Source organism: Saccopteryx leptura, chromosome 3 (genome assembly GCF_036850995.1).
Source record: "Saccopteryx leptura isolate mSacLep1 chromosome 3, mSacLep1_pri_phased_curated, whole genome shotgun sequence".
In the NCBI taxonomy this organism is placed as follows: Eukaryota; Metazoa; Chordata; class Mammalia; order Chiroptera; family Emballonuridae; genus Saccopteryx; species Saccopteryx leptura.
This window is the reverse complement of record NC_089505.1, coordinates 173,008,915-173,032,677: the sequence shown is the minus strand read 5'-3', so window position 1 is coordinate 173,032,677 and position 23,763 is coordinate 173,008,915. Positions and strand designations below refer to the sequence as shown.

The following is a 23,763-nucleotide window of genomic DNA, read 5'->3' as shown; positions in this document are numbered from 1 at the left end:
GAGGAAAAGATCAGAGGTTGCGAGCCACAGGGAGAGGGAGGGGTGGACAGGCAGAGCACAGGGGATGTTTAGGGTGGTGAGACTACTCTGTGTGACACTGTAAGGATGTGTCTGTGTAGGCTCATCGACTGTAACAAAGGTTCCACTCTGGACTGGGGAGAAGTTTTGATCACGGGGAGACTATGCAAGCATATAGACAGGTGTATTTGGGAAATCTGTATTGTCTGATCACTTTTTCTGCAAGCCTAATATTGCTCTTAAAATAGTTTATTTAGAAAAAGCCTAAATAGCAGAAGGGCTGCTTTCAGAAGAGGAAATGGACTGGGAGGGGGCAGAGCTGCCCAAGTGGATCGACTCACAAGATGCGTATTTATGTGTGTGAGTGTATGTGCACATACACAAGTGTGGACATATGGGGTGCATATATATACATACATGTGAATGTATGCGTGCATGTATTATGTGTGTCTGACTGTGCATTTATATGCGTGTATGTGTGTCAACTGTAGACTGTGACTCAACAAGAGGGTGAGTTTTTTAAGCATCAAGGTCAAGTCCAGCCATAGACGAGGCTCTTTCATTAAAGAGTGAGCTCTCAGTCTGTAGAGGTATACTAGCAGAACCTGAGTGACCTTTCCTCAAGGATGTCACAGGCAGGACAGCGAGGCTGGTCAGGGGCTGGGTCCTCTCCACTCAGATGACATCGAAAGGCCCTGTAGAGTGGGGCCCTGTGACTCCAGGGCACTCCTGTGTGAGGATCTCCTAGAGACTGCTTGCCGGGAGCACTTTCTATAGGTGCCTTTCCTGAGAGATTCTGTGAGTGTTCACTGGCTGTCTTTCTGTGCGCCTAACTCTTGGGAACCCCGGAAACCCCACCCAGGGAATGTCATTAGCAACACACTCAGGAGGGCAAAGACAGTGACAGTGTCACTCTCCAGGTTGATTCTTGCAAAGCTGACCCTGCCCAGTAATGAGCCACACTGGAGCTAGCCCTGTGCCACAGGCAGGGAATTTGGGGGCAAAGAACAAGACATGTTTAGAGCTATTATGGCTCTTCCCTTCCTACGTTTTTTAAAATGTTTTTCTTAGCATTTCAGAGGCCCAGGAAAGATGTCCAAGCAAAGGGGGGACCACACCCTCACCTCTGCCACCTGACGAGACCCAGACACATCTCTTCATAAGGCCGCAGGTGGAAGGGATTCAAAGAATCTGATAACCAGCTCTCTGTGCTAATGACTGTTTTAAGTATATATAAAAAAAGACATACGGAAAGGTAGTTTACTATTTCATGTATTTAACACTTAACAATAAAAGAGGTACACAAAACTAGATTATGTACAAGACAAAGTTTTAAAATATTAATAAAATATTAAATAATACCTGACAAAAAACAATAAAACACCTATTTAAGGTATTTCCATATTTGCTTCTTGACTGGCGTCCTCACTTGCCATTTTTTTCACCTATGGATGGAACGAACATTACTACGGGCACTTAGAATACACTGTTGCACAGATGAATGTTAAAAAAGAGTAAGGAATGTAGATTTGTGTTTACACATTGGACAGCTGCTCAGGTGCCCTCCTTAGAGAGAACCTTGATGACAAGTGCCATTTTAACCAGTTTGTTGAACTCAACAAAAAATTAAGTATCGGTTCTGCTGATCCGCTGCGACCCAGTGGAATCCCACTACTGGAGCAGATCAAAATCTAAGAGGTTTCCAAACAGACATGCAGACAAAGAGCAGAGCAACCACTCTACCGCACTAGGTGCCCAGGCATCCTCGTCACAAGGAGATGGAGGCATTGGCTGCTCAGCGCTCAGCAGCAGTGGCCGTTACAATGCCCGTCCACACCAGCTGGCTGAGATCTAGCAGGAAGAATGCTGCTCTGACAGAATGAGCACATCACAATGACTTCCTGATAGATGAACTAAAGCACCTGGAGGAGAAGACACAATTTTTCTGACCTGCATAGACGCCATCATTGGGCTTGGGTCGACCATGTCAGCACCTGAGGCTTGTCTAAATTCCACTTCCACAACCAGCGGCTTTGCTAGTTGGTTTGCCTCCACATCTGCTGTGTGCCTGGTGCCAACCCTCAGGACTTAATTGTACGAAATGACCCTGGCGTCTGGTGCCGAAGAGTTACAATTACCTGCTGGGTCAGGGCCAGAGCTTGCCCAGGGCGGGCCTCTTACCTTCTCATTTTTCTTCTCATCTGGTCTGCACCCCGCGTTGGTGGGGCTGGAGGCTGACAGGTCACTGACGGTGCCTGCTTCAGCCTCCCCACTGAGGTTGCCGGCAGTGACATTAGGAGGTGTGATGGCTGATGCTGCTGACATGAGTGGGATGGCTGGCTGGGGGCACTGGGCCCCAGTGACAGGCTGCGCTGGGGGCTGGTGGAGGTGCTGCGGGGACACTATGGAGTGGTGCCTGAGGCTGGCGATGGGCAGGTGGGACGGGGAGTTCTGGGTGTGCAGGGGCGACACGGTGGCGGTGGGCCGGTCCTGAACCTGAGCAGAGCAGTGGGCAGCTGGAGTGAGGGGTTGGAGAGACAGTGGGTTGAAAGGTTAGTTTGCAACCTGCTGTGCAATTGCAACGAACGTGTTCCTGGGACAGTCCACCCAGTCTTCTGCAGACCTGGGCACACGTCCCAGGGAGACCCGAGGCCCAGCACCCCAAGGACGCACAGCTCCCTCAGGACCAAGACTCCACTTCCCCCTTGCTTCCAGTTTCCTGCTGAGTATCTGAGTGTCTGCTGTGACAGGCCGATGCACTTGCCCTTGATAGAGTGTTCATCGAAGTCAGGTCTGAAAGAGAACCCTGAGGCGCCTGCATATAAGGCATCACCATCAACAGCTCCCAGACTGCAGTGCCAGTGCTTTGTTTCTGAAGTGGTGCCCGGCCCAGGTGAGCTGTGCCAGTTGTAGGACAAAGTGCTGCATTTCCCTCCCTGCCCCCCGCAACCCAGGAAGCAGGTACCCCCTTCCCTGCCCGCACACCATAGCCCAAGTTTCCTAACACATAACAGGAGCCTCGTGGATGGACATAGCCCCTTGCCTAAGGGTGCTAGGACTCTAAAGAAAGTCATCTGTAGAAATCTGTCACTTGAACAGATAGTTCCCTTCAAACACAGTACTGTGTTAAAACGAATCCCAAGACAGCTCCTGTTAGTATTGAAGAACCATCTCCTTACTAAGTCAGAAACACGGAGGGGAGAGGACGAACCATCCTACAGGCCAGTGAGTTCTAGCCAGGAAGCACCTGGCCCCAGAAGAGAGACACAGCTGGTGCAGCAGCAGACAGGACTTCATACCAAGTGTCCCCCTAACATTGCACAACTCAGCTCCAGGTGTGTTTGCTTTGTTAGCTGGGAAAAATGTATGTCCCACTGTTGCTATTTCTTGGAACCAGACTCTGTGGCACACATGGACGACTCAGTTAATGGGGAAGTATACATGCAATGAAGCAGTATCTCAGCCCCACATGCACCATGGACAGAGCACGCACTTACATGCCTGTCCACCTGCCCCTGCAAAGCAACCCCTTCCTCTGAGACCATGCTGGAGCCTGTCCTCTCATTCTAGGAAGGGAGGCACAGGGAGGTGTATCCACGGTTTAAAAAAAAAAATTACTCAGGGTTTGGGATGGCTCTAGAAAGATCCTCCCTCAACACAGCTCCTCATTCCAAAGGAAGACCAGGTCAGGCAATGACACAGATCAATAGAGCCACCGGAGTCACACAATCACCATGGGGTAATCAGGACTTGGGCAGTACTCCTGGGGTCATTTATTCACCTCTCCCCTGCTGTCTGAACTCTTCTACACCCAAGCTTAGTAGCCCTTTGACGGGAGGTAACGCTCAGCTAAGGAAGAGCATTCGCACTTGGGCCCCAGGCACACCGCAGGCAAGGCTTCCAGTTCTCGGTTCTCCTGCTGAGGGCGCAGACCACTCACCGCCACCTCGAGCTAGCTTTCACCATGCTACACATCCCCTTACTAAACCGCATGCAAAACAAGAGAGGGTATTCCAGAAAGTTCTAAGCCCACCTGCCACATGGTTTTTCTGGCATCCTCTCTGAATCTCTCCCATACTTCCTCCAGTCAACCACTCTGGTCTCTTGACTGCTCCTCACACACACATGCAGGCTCTCTTTCACCCTGGACACATGGTGCCCCCCGGCTCTGTCACACAGACCGCCTTCCCCCAGAGAGCTGCTTGGCTGGCCCCCTCAGCAGCTCCCAGTCAGCTCAGACGCCACCTTCTTGGGAAGACCTGTGCTCACCAACCCAATGAACAGTGCCACCTGCCCTTCTGCAACCCAAGATCCCCTTGCCTTGCTATAACTTTTTTTAAATTTTAATTGAATTTATTGGGGTGACCCTGGTTGACATAATAAAGGTTTCAGGTGCCTAATTCTACAACACATCTCTGTACAGCATATTGTGTGCTCACCCCCCTCAAGTCAAGTCTCTGTCATCACCTCCACCTCCCTCATCCCTGGGCAATCACCACACTGTTGTCCATGTCCATGAGTATTTTGTTTGTCCTTTTTTGCTCTATCCCTCCACTTCCCTCACCCCTCATGCTGACAGCTGTCAGCCTGCTCTCTATGTGTGAGTCTGTCTCTATTTCGCCTGTTAGTTTTTTTGTTCATTAGGTTCCATGTATACCATATTTCAAATGTATAGATGCAACCTTTTTCAAAAAATTTGGGGTCTAAAAACTGGGTGCATCTTATGCAGTGGTTGCGGCATTTCAATTGCCATAAACGGAACTGAGGACGAGGCAATATATGAAGACAGTGATTCATCATCAGTCACAGATAGGGACAAGCTAATGGATGGGAGTTTTGACAGTGATGATGAGTCAGATGAATTTTATGATAAAACTTGAGTTAAAGTACTTTATGTAATACATTTTTTTTTTCAAATTTCAGACCCCAAATTAAGGTGCAACTTATACATGGGGAAATACAGTAAGTGAAATCATATGGTACTTGTTTTTCTTTGACTGGCTTATACCACTTAGTATAATTATCTCCAGGTCCAGCCAGACTGTTGCAAAGGGTAAGATTTCCTTCTTTTCTATGGCTCCATAGTATCCCATTGTGTAAATGTACCATAGCTCTTTTACTACTCATCCACTTATGGGCACTTGGGCTGCTTCAAATCTTGACTATTGTAAATAACACTGCAGCGAACATAGGGGTGCATATAATCTTTTGAATTAGTGTTTCAGGCTTCTTAAGATATATTCCCAGAAGTGGAATTGCTGAGTTAAAAGGCAGTTCCATGTTTTTTGTTTTGTTTTGCTTTTTAGCTAACTCCATACTGTGTTCCACAGTGGCTGCACCAATCTGCATCCCTACCAATAGTGCAAGAGGATTCGTTTTCTCCACATCCTCTCCAACACCTGTTTGTTGATTTATTGATGAGAGCCATTCTGACAAGTGTGAGGTGATACCTCGTTGTGGTTTTAACCTTTCTTTTCTACAAAGGCACTATCTCCTTTTAATAATCTGTTAATAGATCTTTTTATTGTGTACTGACTGTCCACACTCTGTCCAACCCCCCCCCCCACACACACACACCATAATGCAAGTGCCATGAGTATGGGACATTTGCTATTTAATTATAAACAGCTAGAATAGTGCTTGGCATGTAGTAGGTGCTTAAATTTTTTTAAGAAAATAAGTGAACAAGGGCCCTGGCCGGTTGGCTCAGTGGTAGAGCGTAGGCCTGGCGTGCAGGAGTCCTGGGTTCGATTCCCGGCCAGGGCACACAGGAGAAGAGCCCATCTGCTTCTCCACCCCTCCCCTTCTCCTTCCTTTCTGTCTCTCTCTTCCCCTCCTGCAGCCAAGGCTCCAATGGAGCAAAGATGGCCGGGTGCTGAGGATGGCTCTGTGGCCTCTGCCTCAGGGGCTAGAACGGCTCTGGTTGTAGCAGACTGACGCCCCGGATGGGCAGAGCATCACCCCCTGATGGGCATGCCGGGTGGATCCCAGTTGGGCACATGCAGGAGTCTGTCTGACTGCCTCCCTGTTTCCAGCTTCAAAAAAATACAAAAAGGAAAAATAATAAAAATAAAAATAAGTGAACAAATCTTTGAAAAAAGAGCATCTCATCTAAAACATGTTCATATATTTCACAGAATTAAACCACTAGGGAAGAAAAAAATACTTCATCAGAAAAAAAAAAAAAAAAGAAGCTTGATATATTATACTGGCTGGTGGCAAAATGCGGAATTCCATGATCTTCAGTAGGTTTCTCCCTCAGTTTCACCCTTTCTGCATCAGCCAGCCGAGTGTTGACACAGATGACAGCCCCGCTAGTGAACCTATGAGTTAGTGTAACAAAATGACCCACAGGAGAGGTAGGCTGTTTGAGAAAATGCCATTCATTATTCCATTCCCTGGTTTCCCCTTTCTTCTCCTCTTTAAACCTTCGGCATATTTCTGTAGTCCTGGAGCCCCGAGTCCCATTAGCTCTCTGTCCCTAGGACCTAGAAACTCTCCTGGCACCTGGTCAGTGCTTTATAAAAAGTAGTTGAATGAATAAACGACCTATTCCATTATCAAGTCTGTAAGGACCAAACAAGCTATACAGGTAATTTCTCTTCTTATTGCTTTAGAAATCTCTACAAAAGTAGATCTAGGGACAGGGGGACTAGCCACACTACCCTGTCTTATTCCTATTTGCTCTCTCTCTCTCTCTCTCTCTCTCTCTCTCTAAAGCCCAGCGAATTCGTAAACATGGAATCAGTGGTTTCACACAAACTGGGCATCTTACTAGTGCCTTTCATTGGTCCACAGACTCTCCTATTTACTTTTCTAACTTTTAAACCCTGCCTTTTACATTTGTTTACTAGTTTCTTACAGAACTGCATGCAGACCTTCGCCAATCAGACAACTGGAAAAATCTACCTAACCCTACACATCAACCCTGAAACCTGCCCTCATGAAACAGAAAAATCTGAAACCCTGTATCAGCAGACCTCCTAAATTCTATCTTTCAACCCCTACAGGTCCCCTAACCCTAAAGCTCTCCCATATTCCTGAAGAACTAGGAGAATGAATAGCATTCACCTCTTAATGCTTTTCAGTCTTTTTACCTTTCACATAGTAAAAGGACAAGATCACTGGGTCTTCTTGGAGCCTACAAACAGACATGAAACATTTCTTTTAACTCAAGCTAACTGCTCTCTCCAGGTCTGCCAGGAAAAAATATCTCTAACTTTACCATGGAAGAACTTTCACACACACACCCCTATACAACCCTCCTTATCTCTGCATTGCTAATCTCCAAATACCTGCCTCTTTCTTTATTAAGTTCCTACAGGCTGGGATGAGAGAAATCTCTAGAATTATCTACAATCAAATGCTCCTACACTCCTATTCCCCAGTACCCCAAGGAGAACTTCATGAGGGAAATATCAAATAGGTAGGGATGACAGCAGGAAGAAGCCGCCCCTCAGCCTGAGAATTTCCCTCCTGAATGTTCTCCAAACCCTCTTCCTTTTTAACCACACATATTCAGTTCTTCTAAAAATTTACACCAACAGGTTCCCTGTCTCTTAAAATCTCCACATGTCCTCTCATTTGAGAGGAACCAGACCAGCATGTCTCATGAGGCTCATACAGGAGACCATGTATCACCATGTCACTCTGTCCACTTGGCACTCGCAGCAAGCAACTGACAATTATTACCCCGCAAAATTTTTTTTTACTTCCTCACTCAGGTTTTCAGAGACATCACCTGGTTCAGACCTCACAGCATGAAAATTGACGACCTCCTTAACTGGATGAGGGACTTGGCTTGGCAAGATTCCCTTCTTGAGTTCTCTCCAGAAGAAGCAATAATTTTCCAATTTTTTCTCCTCTTTCTCCTCATCACCCCTCACCATATATTATAAAATAACTGCCTTTCTTTTATATGTAACCACAGAGTCGAGAAATGATAGATACGTGAATTCCAAACTGCCCTCTTGATGTTCCGCTTATCTGTCAGACCTCACCCTTACTGGACTATTGACCCTGAGACAGAGGAATTCCAAAAAGCTGACAAGTCGCCCCAAGGAGGGGCTCCGGACATACCAGGACTATTGATTCAACACCCACATGCTCGAAGCCCCCCAAGGAGGAGCATTCCAGACATACCAGGACTTTTGCCTCAGTATCCCCTCAGGCTCTCCCAAACACTATATAACTCGCCCCTAGTCTGTAACCGGTGCTCTTCTCCCCCAGGGGGAGTGCCTGGCAGGGTTCCTTTCTTCCTTTCAATAAAGCCTGTTACTCTGGTCTTTCCGACTCCCATGGATTCCAACAAAGTCCATCCCTTCCTATTCTCTGGTTCCCACTTCCCAGTGAAATGAAATACCATCACTCCCACAGCTCCAGGCCAACCTCATTCTCAACTCCTCACTTCCAGACCCGCCCTTCCCTCCAGTGCTAAGGACCAGGACACAGGTCTCACCAGCCGACCCCTCCTCCTCCCCAGGTCCTCTCCCCTGGCTCAGAGCCTCTCTCCTCTACCAGCTTTTGTCCCGCAATTTACTAACAAACTCATCTCTCCCATTTAAAAAAAAAAAGTCATCTTCCTTTTATACTTTTTTTTTCTATTTAATGCCTCTTTTTCCTGTTATGTATTCTTGGATCTGAAAGTAAATTGGCATAGAAACTGGCATCAGCAAACCAAGTTCTCCGTCCATCTGCTGTTCCAGTCACATCACAGTGAGTGAGGTCCCACGGTGGGGACTGCCCCTCTTGTTGCCACTCCTGTGCCTCTAGTGCCCTTCTGCTGAGTCTGCTCAGACAATTCAGAACAGTGTCACCTCCTCCTGAGAACCTCCCATAAACCTTTCCATGCCTGACACTCCTCCCAATCTGAGGGCACCCTTTCTCCTCCATGCTTTCTGAGACCCTACGTTTCCCTCCATCGTAGTGTTTTTCAAAACCTACGGAAAGAGCCAGTTTCCTTGCCCATCTCTCTAACTGGCAGTGGAGAAGGGGTCTATCTGGTTCTCCTCTGCATTTCTTGCCCCTCACAGACTGCCGAGTGTGAATAGAGCTCTCTTTCAGTGCTACTGGCTGATGACTCTATGGCGCTGCAGGGCTCTTGCCCTGGCTAAGCACTGGCATGAGGCTGTGTGGACACAGTACTTTGCAGGAAGTGCTGCCCCTCAAAAAATAATCACAACACTTAAGTGGAACAAATCATGCTGCATGCTATGGCCATGGTTATTGTGCTTGTGTCAAACTGCTTGACTTTGGCTCAAGGTGAGATCATTGATGAAATGCTTCTTACCTGCTCGGGCTGGGTTTGCCAAAATGAGTCATCACAGCTGGGTACAGTCAGTTAACCTGTACTGTGAACGCTCCCCACCCTGCCCCTCACAAAATGCAGAGTAAAGTGGAAAATGCTGAGGGACATCAGTGGCAGGAGCCATCCTTCAGCCCAGCGGTGACAGCAATACGTGGGAGCAGGGGGTGGGTGTTAGGTTTGGAATGCACCAGGGAAGCCATTATAACCACCTGTGTGCTGCTCTGTATGTAACATTAAACTGACAGAAGGAAATGCTTGTCACAATGGCAGTTACTGTGGTGACTGAGGACTGAGACCCAAGGTTGCACTGCCCCCAATCACACCGATTTCTTTAGATTCTGCTTGTTATCCCACAGAGGGAGAAATGGCTGGCAGATCTCGCTTCTTCCTCTGAATGGGGACAGTCACCAGCCAGCTGTGGCGTGGGAAGGACGTCATACTGGTATTCATGCAGATAACATTGTGCGTGCTAGGAAGAGCACCGGCGGAGGCGGGGCTGTGGTGGTGCACAGAGAAATATCTGTGTGGCGTGCAGACTGAGTGGACAGCATGTTACAACCAGAAGGGACCTGGCTTGAGATTTTAGGTGTCCCAGGTCCTGGACGGGGACTCCAAGGGCCAAGGAGATCAGTATTTTGTGTGAAGCACCGGTCAGGGAGCTCTGCTGTGGGTCCATTTGGTCCCCTGGCCACTACAAGGGCTGTATCCTCAGATGAAGGCTCCCAGTAACCAGTGTTGGATGCTTGAGCCAGGCTAGAAGCCTAGCTAATAGGAAGGTGACAGGGGAGAAGAGGTCTGGCTCCAGATGACACTGCCGTAGAGCTCTCTCAGGACAAGGACAGCGAGCTCCTCCCCAGCCCTGCAGGCCACAGCTGCAGACAGAGGACTCACTCTTGGTTTTTAAAGAACAGATACATATGAAAGGCTACTAGGAACTCCCAGAGTCTCTGAGATGCCTCGGTCAGTCTTGTTGGCTCTGTAGCCAGGAAAGTGCCAAGCCCACCCACAAGGTTTCCCTGGGCCAGATCCCACGGCTGCTGGACATGAAGGCCACCAGAATGAGGCCAGGCACGGGCATCCGAAGACCACCTCCAGCCACTGATGACCAGGCACTGCAATCCACAAGTCCACCCTGCTGCCCCTGAAAGGCCCCTGGATGTTTTCACCACCGCCTTCCTCCCTGGACGGTACCCACGTGACCTCTCGTATTTTGTCATCTGAATGGAGGGCACGTGTAGAGTCCAGGTCATGTATGTCTGCCCCTGATGTGAGAGGCACACACAATTAATCTTCCTGGTTAGTTGGTTCCAGAAACCTGGACACTGGAATTGGTTCCCCACTCTACCTGACCTCTTCCATCATATCCAAGCCACAGCCATTCTGCCTCTGTAGTATCTCACATGCTCTCCCCTTGCTGGGTCCAGACCCGTTGTCACCTGTCACTTATGCATAGCAACACCGTTCGCTGGCTCCTGGCCAGAGGTTGCCCCACACTGCCTCTTGCTCCCTGCTGTGCCTGGTGATCTTTACAGTGTCAACCCTCTGGCTTCAAATCCTGTGGTGGGTCCCCACCACCTTCAAGAGAGGATCCACCCCCCAGACCTGGTGGTAACTGCTGTTTACTTGTTTGAATCTCATGCACCAAGCACACCAATAATATTCTTATTCTCGGACAGCACAATAAAATGTCCATGCTGTGCAGAGTCTCATGCAGTCAGTGTCTGTGGATGTGATGTGGTTTGTCGAGGAAGACATGGGTCCACAGCCACGCTGGCAGCCCCAGCACCGAGCCAGGTCCTGTCCCCACACTCAGGCCCTCACCAGGCTCCTGTCAGCTCTGTCCTGATGAAACCACTCACTGCTGGTAGATCAAGACTATGCTCAGCCACTTTTGTCTGACTATTTCTTCCTTCCTGCTTCAGATGTACCCTTCCTTGTCCCCTGAGTGTCACCATGCTGCTCATTCTGGGATGGCCCTCTTCTGAGAAGCCCTGCCTACTCTCCCTGTCCAGTCCCCCAGGGCCCCATGCCAGGGCCCCCACACAGCAGCATCGCCCTCCTAGCCAGCACTGTTCACTGGCTGGGAGCCTGTGAGAGCTGACAGTTGGAACGTGCTCTGTGTGTTAGGAGGCACATGACTCAAGCTGATTCATGTCACATTTAGGGGTTCCTCCTGTCACCTAAAAGCTCAGACTGGCATTAGCATGGGACCATGCAGGCCACTTGCCCCAAAGAGTAACTGGGGAAGGGTGGCCAGGGCACATCTACCCACCGGTCCATCAGCAATGGTCTCAGGAAAAATTGCAGCCCATGCCCGCACTGAAAACTGTCCCGACTCTCATCCTCGGGAGGCTGCATCTGGAACACGTCCAACAGTTCGTCTGCTGGTTAACTAGATTCTAAAAGGTAGCACATTTTAATGCCCCAAAGAGTTCACATTCTTTTTGTCCTTTAAGTCTCACTTTGAGAACAAGAGAGATGATTTCTAGAGAATAAGGTTGGCAGAGCGGGGGGAATTCTGTGTCATATAAATGAAGCTTAGAGTCACATCTTCCTGCTTTGGGCTCCTTTCCTGCATGGTGACCGTGCTGCTGGCCCCACAGTTTCAGAGTGATTGGTGTGGGCTCCTGGGACTGTCACACAAGTCAAACTCCAGCAGTTCTCATTAGCTCAATGCTAAGCTTCCAAACAAGGCGTGTTTACTTTCTTGACTCCTGTAAGACACCCCCCTCCCATAATTTCTCATCACTTCACACCATACTAGGAGTAAGCCCGTTTTTCCTTAAGTTATACCAGCCTATCTACTGATAGTGCTGACATGAGGTGAAGGTGCCACGACCGTAACTCCTTCCAGCTTCGGGGACATTTAGGTCTGTGTCTTATCACAGCCCTGTCCCAGGAGGTGCCCAGCAAGTGGAGCTCATATCCTCCTAGGGGCCTCACAAGGGAGAGTCCAAAACCACTTCTGCTGATCTTTTTAGTCCATGCAGTCCTCTTGCTACAATGAGATGTATAACAGTCTTAAATTCTCTAATATGTTCCAGCTGTTGGGATGCGGTTGTATGGTAAGTCAGATTTCCTGGAGATAAGCAGAGGTCGACTGTAAGAAACAAATACCCCCCCACACACACACACACATACTCTGTTCCCTCTGTGAACTGCCTGACACCTGGGCCAAAATGTCTCTACGATTTGTGTACCCAAGACCCCAACCCCTTGTCAAACTGTTCTGGAGAGTGAGGTCCCAAAATGACTGGTACATACCTGTGGGGACAGTGCTCTGGGCTTGGCTGGCCACCGGCGGGGCTGAGTGCCACAAACAAGTGCCCTTTAGGGGAAAGGTTGCCTGGGGCTGGGCCTGGGCTGTGATGACGGTGGTGGCAGGGCTTCTCAAAGTCCCAGCGCCTGGGTGGGTGGTGGTGGCCATCCCTTTGGCCAGTGGAGACCCTCTAACCACGTCATTGTGGGGTGGCCCGGCCCCTCCTAAGGGAGCCCTGAGGAAATAAAGCAGAATGAATTTGTGTGGCAGTGCTGATGAAACCACACTATACAGGCCACTGACAAAGGCCTGCTCTGCACGCTGGTCCCCAGATGAAGGCCATGCAGGCCAGGATACAAATCCCAAACCAATGCCAAGATAACCCTGTGGGCAAGCAGTGCCCCGAGTTCCAGCTGGCAAGGATACCCTTTATAAAACCTTCATGGGGGCTTGCTCTCAATGTGAACAATCAAGAAATAGCAGAACTCTAAAACAACAGAGGAATGATTCTGATCCATAAAATATTTTGCTACTGTTTCATTCTAACAAACACCTGTGTGCTCCCAAATGCATCCAGGAAGAACAGGTGACTCAGTCACATCCCAGGAGGCTTGGCCACACCTGAGACATGGTGGGAGGCGGTGGCCAGAACCCACTCCCTCTTGATACTCCTGTTCAGCTGGCCTCTGACAGGCACAGAGAAGGCATGTCCTGCTGAGCAATGCCAGAGAACTTACAGTTTCATACCAGGAAACAGATGCCTTTCCACTCCAGGGCTCCAGATGAAACCAGCTCAGAGTGTTTAAGAAATACAAAAGGAAACAGAGCTTGGAAAATGGGCTTTTCACCCTTGGGATTGCACTAAATCCATACACTGGCTGTGGGCATGCAGAATATGGCAGGGTCAGGTCTTGAAAGCTTCCAGAGGTTTAGATTTGGGGGACTGCAATGTCTTCCATCTGTCCAAAAGCTCAGTCAACTCCTCTTTGTCCCCTTGGGATCTCAGTCATGAGCCACCAGAAGCCACACATGGTTGAGAACAGGCATGGCCAGGCCCACGGCTTCCGGGCCCCTCTCTGTGTGGCTTGTACCACTGGGTCTGACATCTAAAGGGAGAAGAAGCCCATGAAGCACTGAGTCAGCTTTTGCCAAACAGCTGCAGGGAAAGGGCCTCCGGGATAAGGTGGATGTCGGGGACCATGGCAGCCCTCGTGAGCCCTCAGGGCTGCTCTGAGACCACTCTCAGCAAAGCACCAGGTCAGCTGCTGGCCACAACCATGAAATTTTTTTTATCATATCTGCCATCTCCTGAATTCACTTGTACTCTTAAGAAATTTTTAAAAATTACTAATAAACTAGGCTCACAAATACAACCTTTCCCAGGAAGGGTTGGGAAGAGAGATGTGTGAGCCCACTTCTAGGCCAGCCCTGCTCTGGCTGCTTTGAGAAGAAGCATGGACCAGTCTAGCCCTCAGTGCAGGGTCTGAGCATCATTTAATTGTTTGCACCACATTCTTGTTTCAAAGGGAGCATAAAGCTAAGGGCCCGTCTTCAGTGTTGGTATTCAACAGGAAATTCTCAGACAACTCTGGATAACAATTTCAGTGGATATTTTAAGTTGCTCTGTTTTGTTGAGCGTTTTTTTTTTAAATAAAAATAATATAATAGAAAATGTGTGAAACACAGAAAAGCACAAGGAAGGAATGACTCAGCTTTTCAGAGCGTAGCGTTTTTCCTTTGCACACATGACTATGTGCGTGTTTATGTATGACCAGCCTGTGTGACACACCGACATGCCACTGGCCTCACTGTGCATGTTCACATAGACACCCTTCTGGTTTTACTTTCCTTGGTGACCGCCTGTCCCCACTTGTGCTGCTGCCCAACTCTGGCTCATCCTGTCCCTATCCTCTCCCCCGGCAGCCAGTGTCTGATCAGGAAAAGACAAGCACATCTAACTGTGGAGTTCTTGTCATACAGAGCCTTGTCCACGGGGATTTCAGCTCCAGGACAAAGCCCGCAGGCAGGGGTGTCCTGTATGCCTTCCGAACTATGTTTCTGGGGGGCGCAGACCCAGCATGGCCTCACCTGAAGGCAGATGTCACGTAGTTTCCTGGGAACACCCCAGAGAGCCCGGACCTCAAGGATGTTCCCTTGAACCAGCCATCCTGACACTTCTCGAGAACACGGTACATCTCCCCCTTGCGCAGCTCCAGCTCGTCACTCTTCTGGGGCTTGTAGGCGTAGAGCGCCAGGTACCTGCAGGTAGAGGCAGGGCAAGGATAAATGGTGGCAGGCAGGGCGGGTGCAGAACTCCTGGGGGTCATCCAGCCCCCTGTCAGCTCTTCTGTGGGTGAACCCAGCCTATAGAGTGTCTGAGGCCTTGGGGACTTGCACACACACAGCACATGACTTGCTCTTCACAGGAAATAAAGACAGCGGTGGGGGAGGGGGAAGCCATGCAGGAAATGGGCAGAGTTCAGCCTCTTGACCTTGAGCCCATGGTTACTGCACAGCCCTGCAGCTGCCCAGGCAAGTGTGCATCCCACACCTCCTTTCTGGTCTGACAGCTCAGTGAGGTTATATGACACATCCAGGGCCCGGGGGCATGTCAGAAGTAGAACTGGGGGCTGGGTCCTTGGGCTCACTCCTTTGCTTTTGTGTTTATGTTCCCTACACTGGGCATAGCTTGATGCTCTGGGCAGGAGAGCACTGCAAGGGATAAGAGTAAGGTGAGCAGACTAGAGTGCGCTCTCCCCGTTTGTCTGACGGGCCAGGTAGTCCGCCACGCTGCGCTGCAGGAGCCGCAAAAGCCCTTTCTAAGGAAAAAGCAGTCTAGCGAGGGAAGTCTTGGTTGCACTCTTTCTTGAAACATTCATACCATAACTAATTTACGGTAACACTGTAAAAATTCCTTGGCCGTCGAATCAAGAAGAGGTGCTTGGAGTGTTAAGGTTAAGACGTGGGAATGGCGTGGCAGGTTTTATTTTGTTTTGTCTTATTTATTTTAAGGCCACTGGAATTTTTGATGTCCACAGGATTTTCATTCTGTTCTAGCATGTTCCTCATGAGGCCTCTTAGGTCCAAGATGCCTTGTTCTCAGCTGAACCCTACTTAGTCATGTCACATTTCTGTATCCATCTCCTAAGAAGGCCCCTTCAAGGGTCAGCCAGGTGCCCTGGGCATGTCTGAGCCTCTTCAGGCCCCAGAGACCCCACACGTCCTGGAAGTGGTCAACTAAAACCTCTGGTCTCTTATTGAAATGAAGCTCCTACCCACTTTCCTGCCTCTATCTTGTGAGCAAATACAGTTGCCCGATGCAGTTCTCACCATAGTTCAAAACCAACCACTCTCACTCCTCACAACCCAGAGCAGCGAAGTATTCCACAGTGTTACCGCGCGCAGTATTACCACAGTGTTACATTGCAAGAATCTAATAAATGGGAATGGTCTGATGCTTTCTGGCTCTGCAGTTCCTCTACTGTCTGCCCGAATTCAGTGTGAACCTGCCTGGCCTCAGCCACTGGCATTACTGCCAGCATCTTGCATTATCTTTTTTTTACTTTTTAGTCTACTAGAATCTAGTGAACAAATGAACTCACAAGCACTACTGTTTTCACAGGCAGTCTGTTGGGTGTCTTCAAGCATTGCAGTCCTGAATCTTTATTCCTTGCTCGTTTCTACAGCAAGACCTTCTGTCTACAAAAAATCTGTCTACAGATTTCCCCTCCACTTTAATCAAGGAGAGAAGTATTCTAGTACCCTGTCAATTCCCCACCCTCTTCCCTCTCCTTTATCAATAGCTTGCTGTGTTCTCGGTAGGTGACTGCTTCCCATTGCTCCTGATAAGAAGTTCTTTTGGTTGCCAGGGCCACACAGCTCAAATTAGAGAGATGTGCCCACTTGTGATTGTTCATTAGGTGCCTGCCAGAGGAAAGCTGGTGCAGCCAGGCGGGAGTGTGGCCTGGGAGCACTGCTTGGGGAGGAGTACTACCCATGCTCAGAAGGCCGGGGAAGTGCTCTGATTGAGGTGCCTTGGAGCTGGAGGAGGTATGCGTCCACCATGGCTGACCTGAGTGATTAGGCCTTTCATTTTGAAGCACGTAACTCAACCTGTAGAAGGCAAACCCATGCGCTCATGAGGATTTCAATAAGCGGGGCTACTGAAGTTATTCCATCATGGACCTTCAGCTCTGCCTGGCCAGGCATGTGAGGGTTATAGACGCCCTGGCTCACGTGCTCACAGCAGCACCTGTGCTTGTGAAGGCCCCCTCCTCACGCGCAGCTGCAGGCCACCTGTGAACCCGACTGATGACACTGCTTTGGGGAGAACAGTCAGAAAAAGAGAAAGCAGCTCCCAGCCTACATGCTGTCGCCGGGATGCCTGGGACCACTCACTTCCAGAGCTAAAAAAGGAGAGGTGAGTGGTGAGGCTAGTCCCCTACTTGATAACTAATGAAGTCAACTGGGTCTTTTTCTAGAGGAAAAAAATGAAAACTGCAATTTCAAAGAACATGTTTCAAAGTGGATTGTTCATAGCGCTGTGATGTGTGTGATACCACCTAACATGGTCTTGGTATTGGGACAAACAGCACACCCTGGACTCAGAAGAGCTGATCACAGGCACACTGGCCATGGTTTGCCTGCTACTCAAGATGACTGCTGTGACCAGAGGACACATTCCTACCAAAACACTTATCATCCTTTGAAGGACATTATTTGACATGAGGCCCAAAACATGAAAACACCTGGGCCTTGTTCTCAAAAAGCTCACCGCATCCTGCCTCTCACTTGGAAAAGAACCTTAGGGCCCCGGGTCTCCTGTGGATGAAGATCTATTTACTCAGGGGGAGGAGCCTTGTGTTCAGTTCTAGAAGAACGAGATTGTCACCACCACCCGGGCCCAGGACCAAGTGGCAGTCACCGGAGCTCATCCAGTAGACCTCGTCGGAGGACAGGGTCTTCTGTCCAGTGGTAGTGATAACTTATATTCAGCCTAAAGACATCTAGAAGGCAGTGTGCTGATGTATATTCCACTCAGGAAGCTAGATTACGTAGAGGTGAGTCTCCACTTCCTTTTGTTCGGTTGGACATGCTAATAGCCTAATCACAGTAGAGTGGGCAGGGGGAGGACATTCAGTGATTCCCATCTGCGCCAGATATGGGCAGACATTCCCACAAAGTTTAGAGAGGTCAGTGAGCATGTGCAGGATTTCTGAGCTATGTCTCAGAAACCTTTCAGAGCTTGGCAAGTTGCCTTTTCAAAAGGCATTTTGCTTAAAACACATTCTTTTCTGCAATAGCATAGATCCCCGGTGTCTCTCTGACCTGCGTCGTATCTGCGGAGCTTTCCACTGCACCACATTATTTACCACATTTACATTCTCCACCTTAAAACATTCATTCAAGTGGCTGACCCATTGCCAAGTAAAAGAGCAGAAGGCAGTCCAGCTCTGAACATTAGTTAAGTGGGAATTTCCAAACCACACTTATCTTCTAAGAACTATAATTTAACAAGAGCAGGTTTTCTAACCAGACAAGTTCATCACTTCCAGCCGTGACTCACTGGGCCCTGTTTAGCTAGGACACAGCTGCCTTGCATGGTTGTTAAGGTACTGAACTGCTTCTGAGCCACCAAGAAGGTCCCACGACCACCTATTGCTCCTGATGCCAGGGCCCAGAGCCCAGAACTGTTTAGGACCCATGAGGTGTTCCCTGTGCTATGGCTTCTCCTTTTCTGATTGGGCAGTGCTTGTGTCATCAAATATTTTGATTATCTGCCCTGCTTCTGATAAGTATCCTAGCGACAATGACATTTAAAGACCTGCTTGATTTTCTTGCACTTTCCCACGAGCCGTGTTCTTAGATGCACATAACTAAACTGACCAACCAATAACAAAAGAGTCCTATGAAAACCACATGTTCACACGCCAGCAGAGTTGGCAGGGAGAGGCTGAAGGCATGAGGCCTCAACACATAAATAGCAGCTCACACGTTGAGGGGCAGCGGGACCTTGGGAGCCTTGCTCTGCTGCTCCTTTGCTGGGCTGGATCCGGCCAAGGGTGAGGTGTCCTGCAAACAGACAAGAGTGGACAGTGAGTGACAGGCTTCTCCAGGGAAGAGAGACAGAGTTGAGCTGGAGTCCCAAGGCCTTGGCTTGCTCCTCAGAGTCTAATTGCCTGGATTGTTCATAGCATTTTCTCAACACACAAGAGAGCCTGGTGGCCATGATACAGGGCCTCCCAAGCTGCTGCCCAAACAACTCTCTTTAGCCAGCATCCGGGCTAATCAGCGGCACACTGCGCTCAACGTGCAGAAAGGTGGTGTCTGAAAGCCCGTCCTTGATTCTTAGAACGCAAGTTAATTATTCTTGTGTTTGTAAAAAGGAAATCCGGACAAAACTTTTCTACAAATCCTGGGCTTATTAAAAAACAAAACAAAACTGCATTCCCAGGAACTGAAAATTAATCTCTACAGAACACTAGTCCCCTGGCTGCGCACAGAGGGGCCGGCTGTCAGGCAACAAGACCAACAGGAACTGCGCCTCCTGCCTCAGACCTGCAGGGCTCGGAGCTGCAAGGTTCACTAAGTGGGGAGAGGACTGGAGGGTCCATAAACATCAGGCGTGTGCTATGCTGCCTGAGGGGGGTGGTAAGGCCGAACAGAGATTTGGGCTGTGCAGTCATCTCACCAGGGCGATTCCTGCACAGGCAAGAGGGAGGGACAGCAGTGTCCCCAAATCTCCTCATTCCCCAGCTCATCCACCAACCCCAGTGCCTCTGAAGGTAGCACCCTGTCTTCCTGTTCAGATGCCCCAATGAATTGAATGGTGTCTGCCCAAAAGCTATGTCCAAGGTATAGCCCCTGGTGCTGTGGACATGACCTTATTTGAATAAGGTGAGAATATAAGGTAAGAACCCTAAAATGAGACTACCCTTGACTACAACGGGCCCCAAACCCAGTGACAAGTGTCCTGACAAGAGAGAGAAGGAGGACTGAGACCCCGGAGGGAAGGAAGTCCTCAGCCATGGAGCCCCGAGGACTGCAGCAGCCACCAGAAACCGGAAGACAGACCTGGCTGGATTCTCCCTCAGCCTTCAGAAGGAACCGGTTCTGCCAACACCTTGACTTTGGTCTTCTGGCTTCCAGAACTGTGAACAGGGTAACTCCCTGTTGCTTGGAGCCACCCAGTGTGTGGCCCTGTTAACAGCTGCTCCCGAAAACTAACACAGCTCAACCCCCTGACCAGTTCTGACCTTGCCTAGTGGATCAGCTCCACAATGTAAGGCAACCTTCTAACCCCTCCCTAGGTGGCCAACCCCCCCCCCCCCCACAGGGGCCATGAAAGGTGCTGGAAATCATAGCGCATCTTCCATGACCTCTAAGAAGTTAGGAATTCTATTTCTTTTTGCCGTTTAAACATCAAAGTGCCTGGTAGAGTGAGAACATGCAACGTGGACGGTCTCCAAGATACCTCAGAACCTCCAAGGACTTCCCCTTCCCAACGCCAGCACCCGTGAGAGGAAATGCTGATTGCCAAAGCAGCCCCTTCACGAGTCCCTTCCCTGCACACCTGCTGGTGCCCAGGTACTGTTTTCTAGAGTGCTCTGTCGAAACTGGGCTACAAGGACATTCCTTCTGCTGATAGTTTCAGGGGACCTCCATCTGCTCAACACATCTGCCAACCTAGGAGGGGGGACAGACACCAGAAGGCATTCCGCATTAAAGTGTGGGAATGTTCTTCTTTCAAGGAGGTAGCTGGCGGAGTTCACCACAGCCGGCCAGGGGCCATCCTTCACAGAGCGGCAGGTAGGGGTGGGAAGGTGCCTTCTACAGGGGCAGACACCTGGGGTATGGGCAAGCACCCTGAGTGCTGGTTTCCTCACAGCTCTCCTTGTGCAGCCACTGAAGGTGTGTGCAGGACATTAGGGCCCTTCACTCACTCAAACAGGCAGGCATGGCACCATGCTGGACGAGGTCAGCAGAGGTCCATGAGCACCTCCAGTGTGGAGCTCATCAGCTAAGCCAGGTCAGAACTGGTCAGTGAGTTGATAAGAAATGCCCCTCTTGGCTCTCCACACAAGCAAGAAAATAGTGATGGTCAATTGAGTTGTAGGGTGGTCCTGCCTGCATGAGTCCTCACGGATTCTGCTTGACTACCTGTCAGAACCAGGGGCAAAGACACAGCCTCTGACTCCAGTGTGGGGCTTACACTGGGGAGGGGGGCAAGCATTAGACATGTCATTATAGACATGGGGGTCCCAGCAAGAGCAGGGCCACCGAATACACAACAGGGACCTCACCTGAGGGTGTGGCAGAGAGGGCTTCTGTGAGCAGGGGGTGGGCCTGCTAGGTGAGGTGGTGAGAGTCGGGAGAGGTGGAGGAGGAGCAGTCTGTCCAGCAAGGGCTGGCAAAGGCAAGCACGGCAAGTGTAGAGAAACTGAAAGAAAGGAAGAGGGAGCGATGAGGGATGCTGGTGCAGTGCAGGGCCAGTCTGCACGAGGCCTCCTGAGCCACAGGGAGGGTACTGGTCTTCACCTTGAGGGCAGAGAGGCGCCCTGGAGGACTGGCAGGAGAAAGACAGAGATAGGGTCAGACCCACGGCTCACAGGGGGACGTGCCTGTAGCACTGAGGAAGGCCAGGTCTGGGTGGGGGTCTGGGAATGGAGAGAGGTCTGGTGGTAGGTGAGAAAAACAGCAGTAAAGATGACAGCTGCTCCTCTTATCCGCAGCTCACCAGCATGTATCTGGAATAATACATTTCATTCTCAAATGAGCCTAGGAAGTAGGTGAGTTTTTTGTTTGTTTTTAAAATCAGGATATGAGGCACAGAGGTCAATGAATGGCTCAGTCATACAGCTGGTACACAGCCAGGGCGGGGCATGAACGCAAGCGGCCCGATGCTGGAGGCCACGTGCTCATGCACTGTGCCATCTGTTTGAGTGTCCTATAGCTGCTGGAGCAGAACATGACAAACTTAGTGACTCAGAAAAACACAGACAGCTCTGACAGTCCTGACAGTCAAAAGTCCCAAGGCAAGGTATCAGCAGTACTGTGCTCCCACCAGAGGCTCTGAGGCAGAGTTCATGCCCTCTTCTCCCAGCATGTACAGCCCCCTCATTCCCTGGCTTGTGGCCTCATCCCTAACCTTGGAAGCCAGCCATGTGCCATCTTCACATCTCTCTGTGACCTCTGCTCCCATCACCGCATCTCCTGACTCCAAACCGCCTGCCTCCCTCTTATAGAGACTCCTGTGATTACATTGGGCTCCCTGGGTAATCCAGAATAATCTCCCACCTCAGGTTCCTTTTCTCTCCTGCCACATGGGGTGACACATGCACATCTTCTGGCATAGTGGGGAGTCCATGATTCCCTCCTCTACTAGCAGGACTGGCACATCACTAGCTGAAGGGCATGAGGGAGGAGACTAAGCCCAGTTTCTGGCCTCAGCAACCAGCCAGACAGAGAAGCCATTGGAAGGTACAAGGAGTATGAGATCTGGGGGGAGGTCATCTGTGTTGGTCATGTGCAGTTTGGCATGCCTGGTGTCCCTGAAGATGAGACCACTGGTGACACTGACCAGCCGAGAAGGTGGACTGGTTGAGAGGTATAGATTTGGGGACCGTCGGCATACAGCCTGTCTACTCAGCAAGCGACGCAGCTGCACAGGTATGTCCTTAGTCCTCACGTGTGCGAGCCTTGTCTGTGTGACCTCAGATAAGTAAAGTTGTGGAGACTCAGCTTCCTCATGCTTAAAATAGGAATCAGGGACATCCACTGTCAACTGCAATGCAGCAACGGGGCTGGATTTACCCTCCCACCTACAACCTCGGAAAGACCAGGCAAAATGTGTGAATCCATGCTTCCTGCACTTTGGAAAATGAATAATAAAGGCTGGGTAGATATGACTTACAGATGAGATGATGGGGTCCTTAAGGCTCCTGTCTTCTCTGTTGAGATGTTAAATGAGACCATTTAACTTAAGCCCTCGATCAGTGCTGGCTATCATTACTGAAGTCAGGTAGGAGGTGGATGAGACAGCCTGAGGGAAAGTGTGCAGCGAGGACAGAGAACATCCTGGGACTTGGCCCGCGGACCACCAGCATGACCGAGGAGATGGCAGAGGGGACAGGATAAAAAACAGCACTGTGGTCGGGGTCCGGGGGAGCAACGATTCACAAGGGAAGCAGTGGTCAACTGGGCTGAAGCCTGCAGAGAACCAAGCAAGACAAAGACCAGAAGGACCCCTTCAATTTGGGGCGGCAGCACACTTCCTAGGGCCAGCCATTCTGGTTTAAAGTGACCTTACAGTATTTGAATGAGGCAGAATAAAGGTTCAGGTGAGGAATTCACCGCGGCGCTATTTGTAATGTGGGAAACCTGAAGTGGCCCAAAGATCCCACGGTACAAGGTTCAACATACCACGCAGGAATGGAGGGGTTTGCATGGAGAGGCAGGGCAGGCTGTGACGTCCATCAGGTGGGAAAGGTGGTCAGAGAAATGGATACGTAGCATGACCTCACTTCTGTAAATGATGCTTGTATTTCCGTGGGAAAAAAAGGTCTGGAAATTTATGTACCAAATGATAACATTGGCATTTAGGGTACTTGGAATTTGGGATAATTTTTTTTAAAGTCTGTATGTTCAAATATTTCATCATTTTTAATACCAACAAGTGACAATGGTTTTCTGATACATGGTCAAAATAATAAAAAGAATAGCGTTAAATTATTTGAGGCCTAAAATACGATCAAGCTCTGGTCGATGGTGATCCCATGCTCTCCTGGATTCCATACATGCCATCATGTGGGGCTGCCAGGAGGAGAAAGGAGGAGACGGGGAGGGGGCGCCTGAGGATCAGCTGCTCTGTGACCAAGCCCAGGTGACTGTGGCCAGCCGTGTGCGGGCAGGAGTGAGCCAGGCACTGAGTGGAGCAGACACACAAGACGACCAGCTAAGATAGACCTCAGACCCAGAGCTCTGCTTAACATGCCTCCTGTCCAAATCAACTCTCCTGACACAGCCCGCCCCGCCCCAGCTGTCACCACTCAGGCTCAGCACCAGTGACCTGTGATGGTGTGTTCTGAGTCTTGCTGTCACCGAAGGCATCTTGTGCAGGGTCTTCACCTCCCAACGACCTCGAACCACTGAAGTCATAATCCTACAAGTGGTCGGGAGA

The 23,763-nt window shown here is 49.8% G+C and overlaps 1 protein-coding gene across 3 annotated transcripts in view; it reads right to left on the bottom strand.

The window, feature by feature from the left end:
• SH3RF3 (SH3 domain containing ring finger 3) overlaps positions 1-23,763 on the bottom strand; it is a 191,463-nt gene that overhangs the window by 30,264 nt on the left and 137,436 nt on the right. For all 3 annotated transcript variants that reach the window (XM_066376895.1, XM_066376894.1, XM_066376893.1), the window contains 4 exons: positions 18,577-18,656; positions 14,673-14,843; positions 12,590-12,819; positions 2,200-2,534 (listed from right to left, as the gene is read on the bottom strand). In XM_066376895.1, coding sequence (XP_066232992.1) covers positions 2,200-2,534; positions 12,590-12,819; positions 14,673-14,843; positions 18,577-18,656 — 816 coding nt within the window. The remainder of the gene's footprint in view (positions 1-2,199; positions 2,535-12,589; positions 12,820-14,672; positions 14,844-18,576; positions 18,657-23,763) is intronic.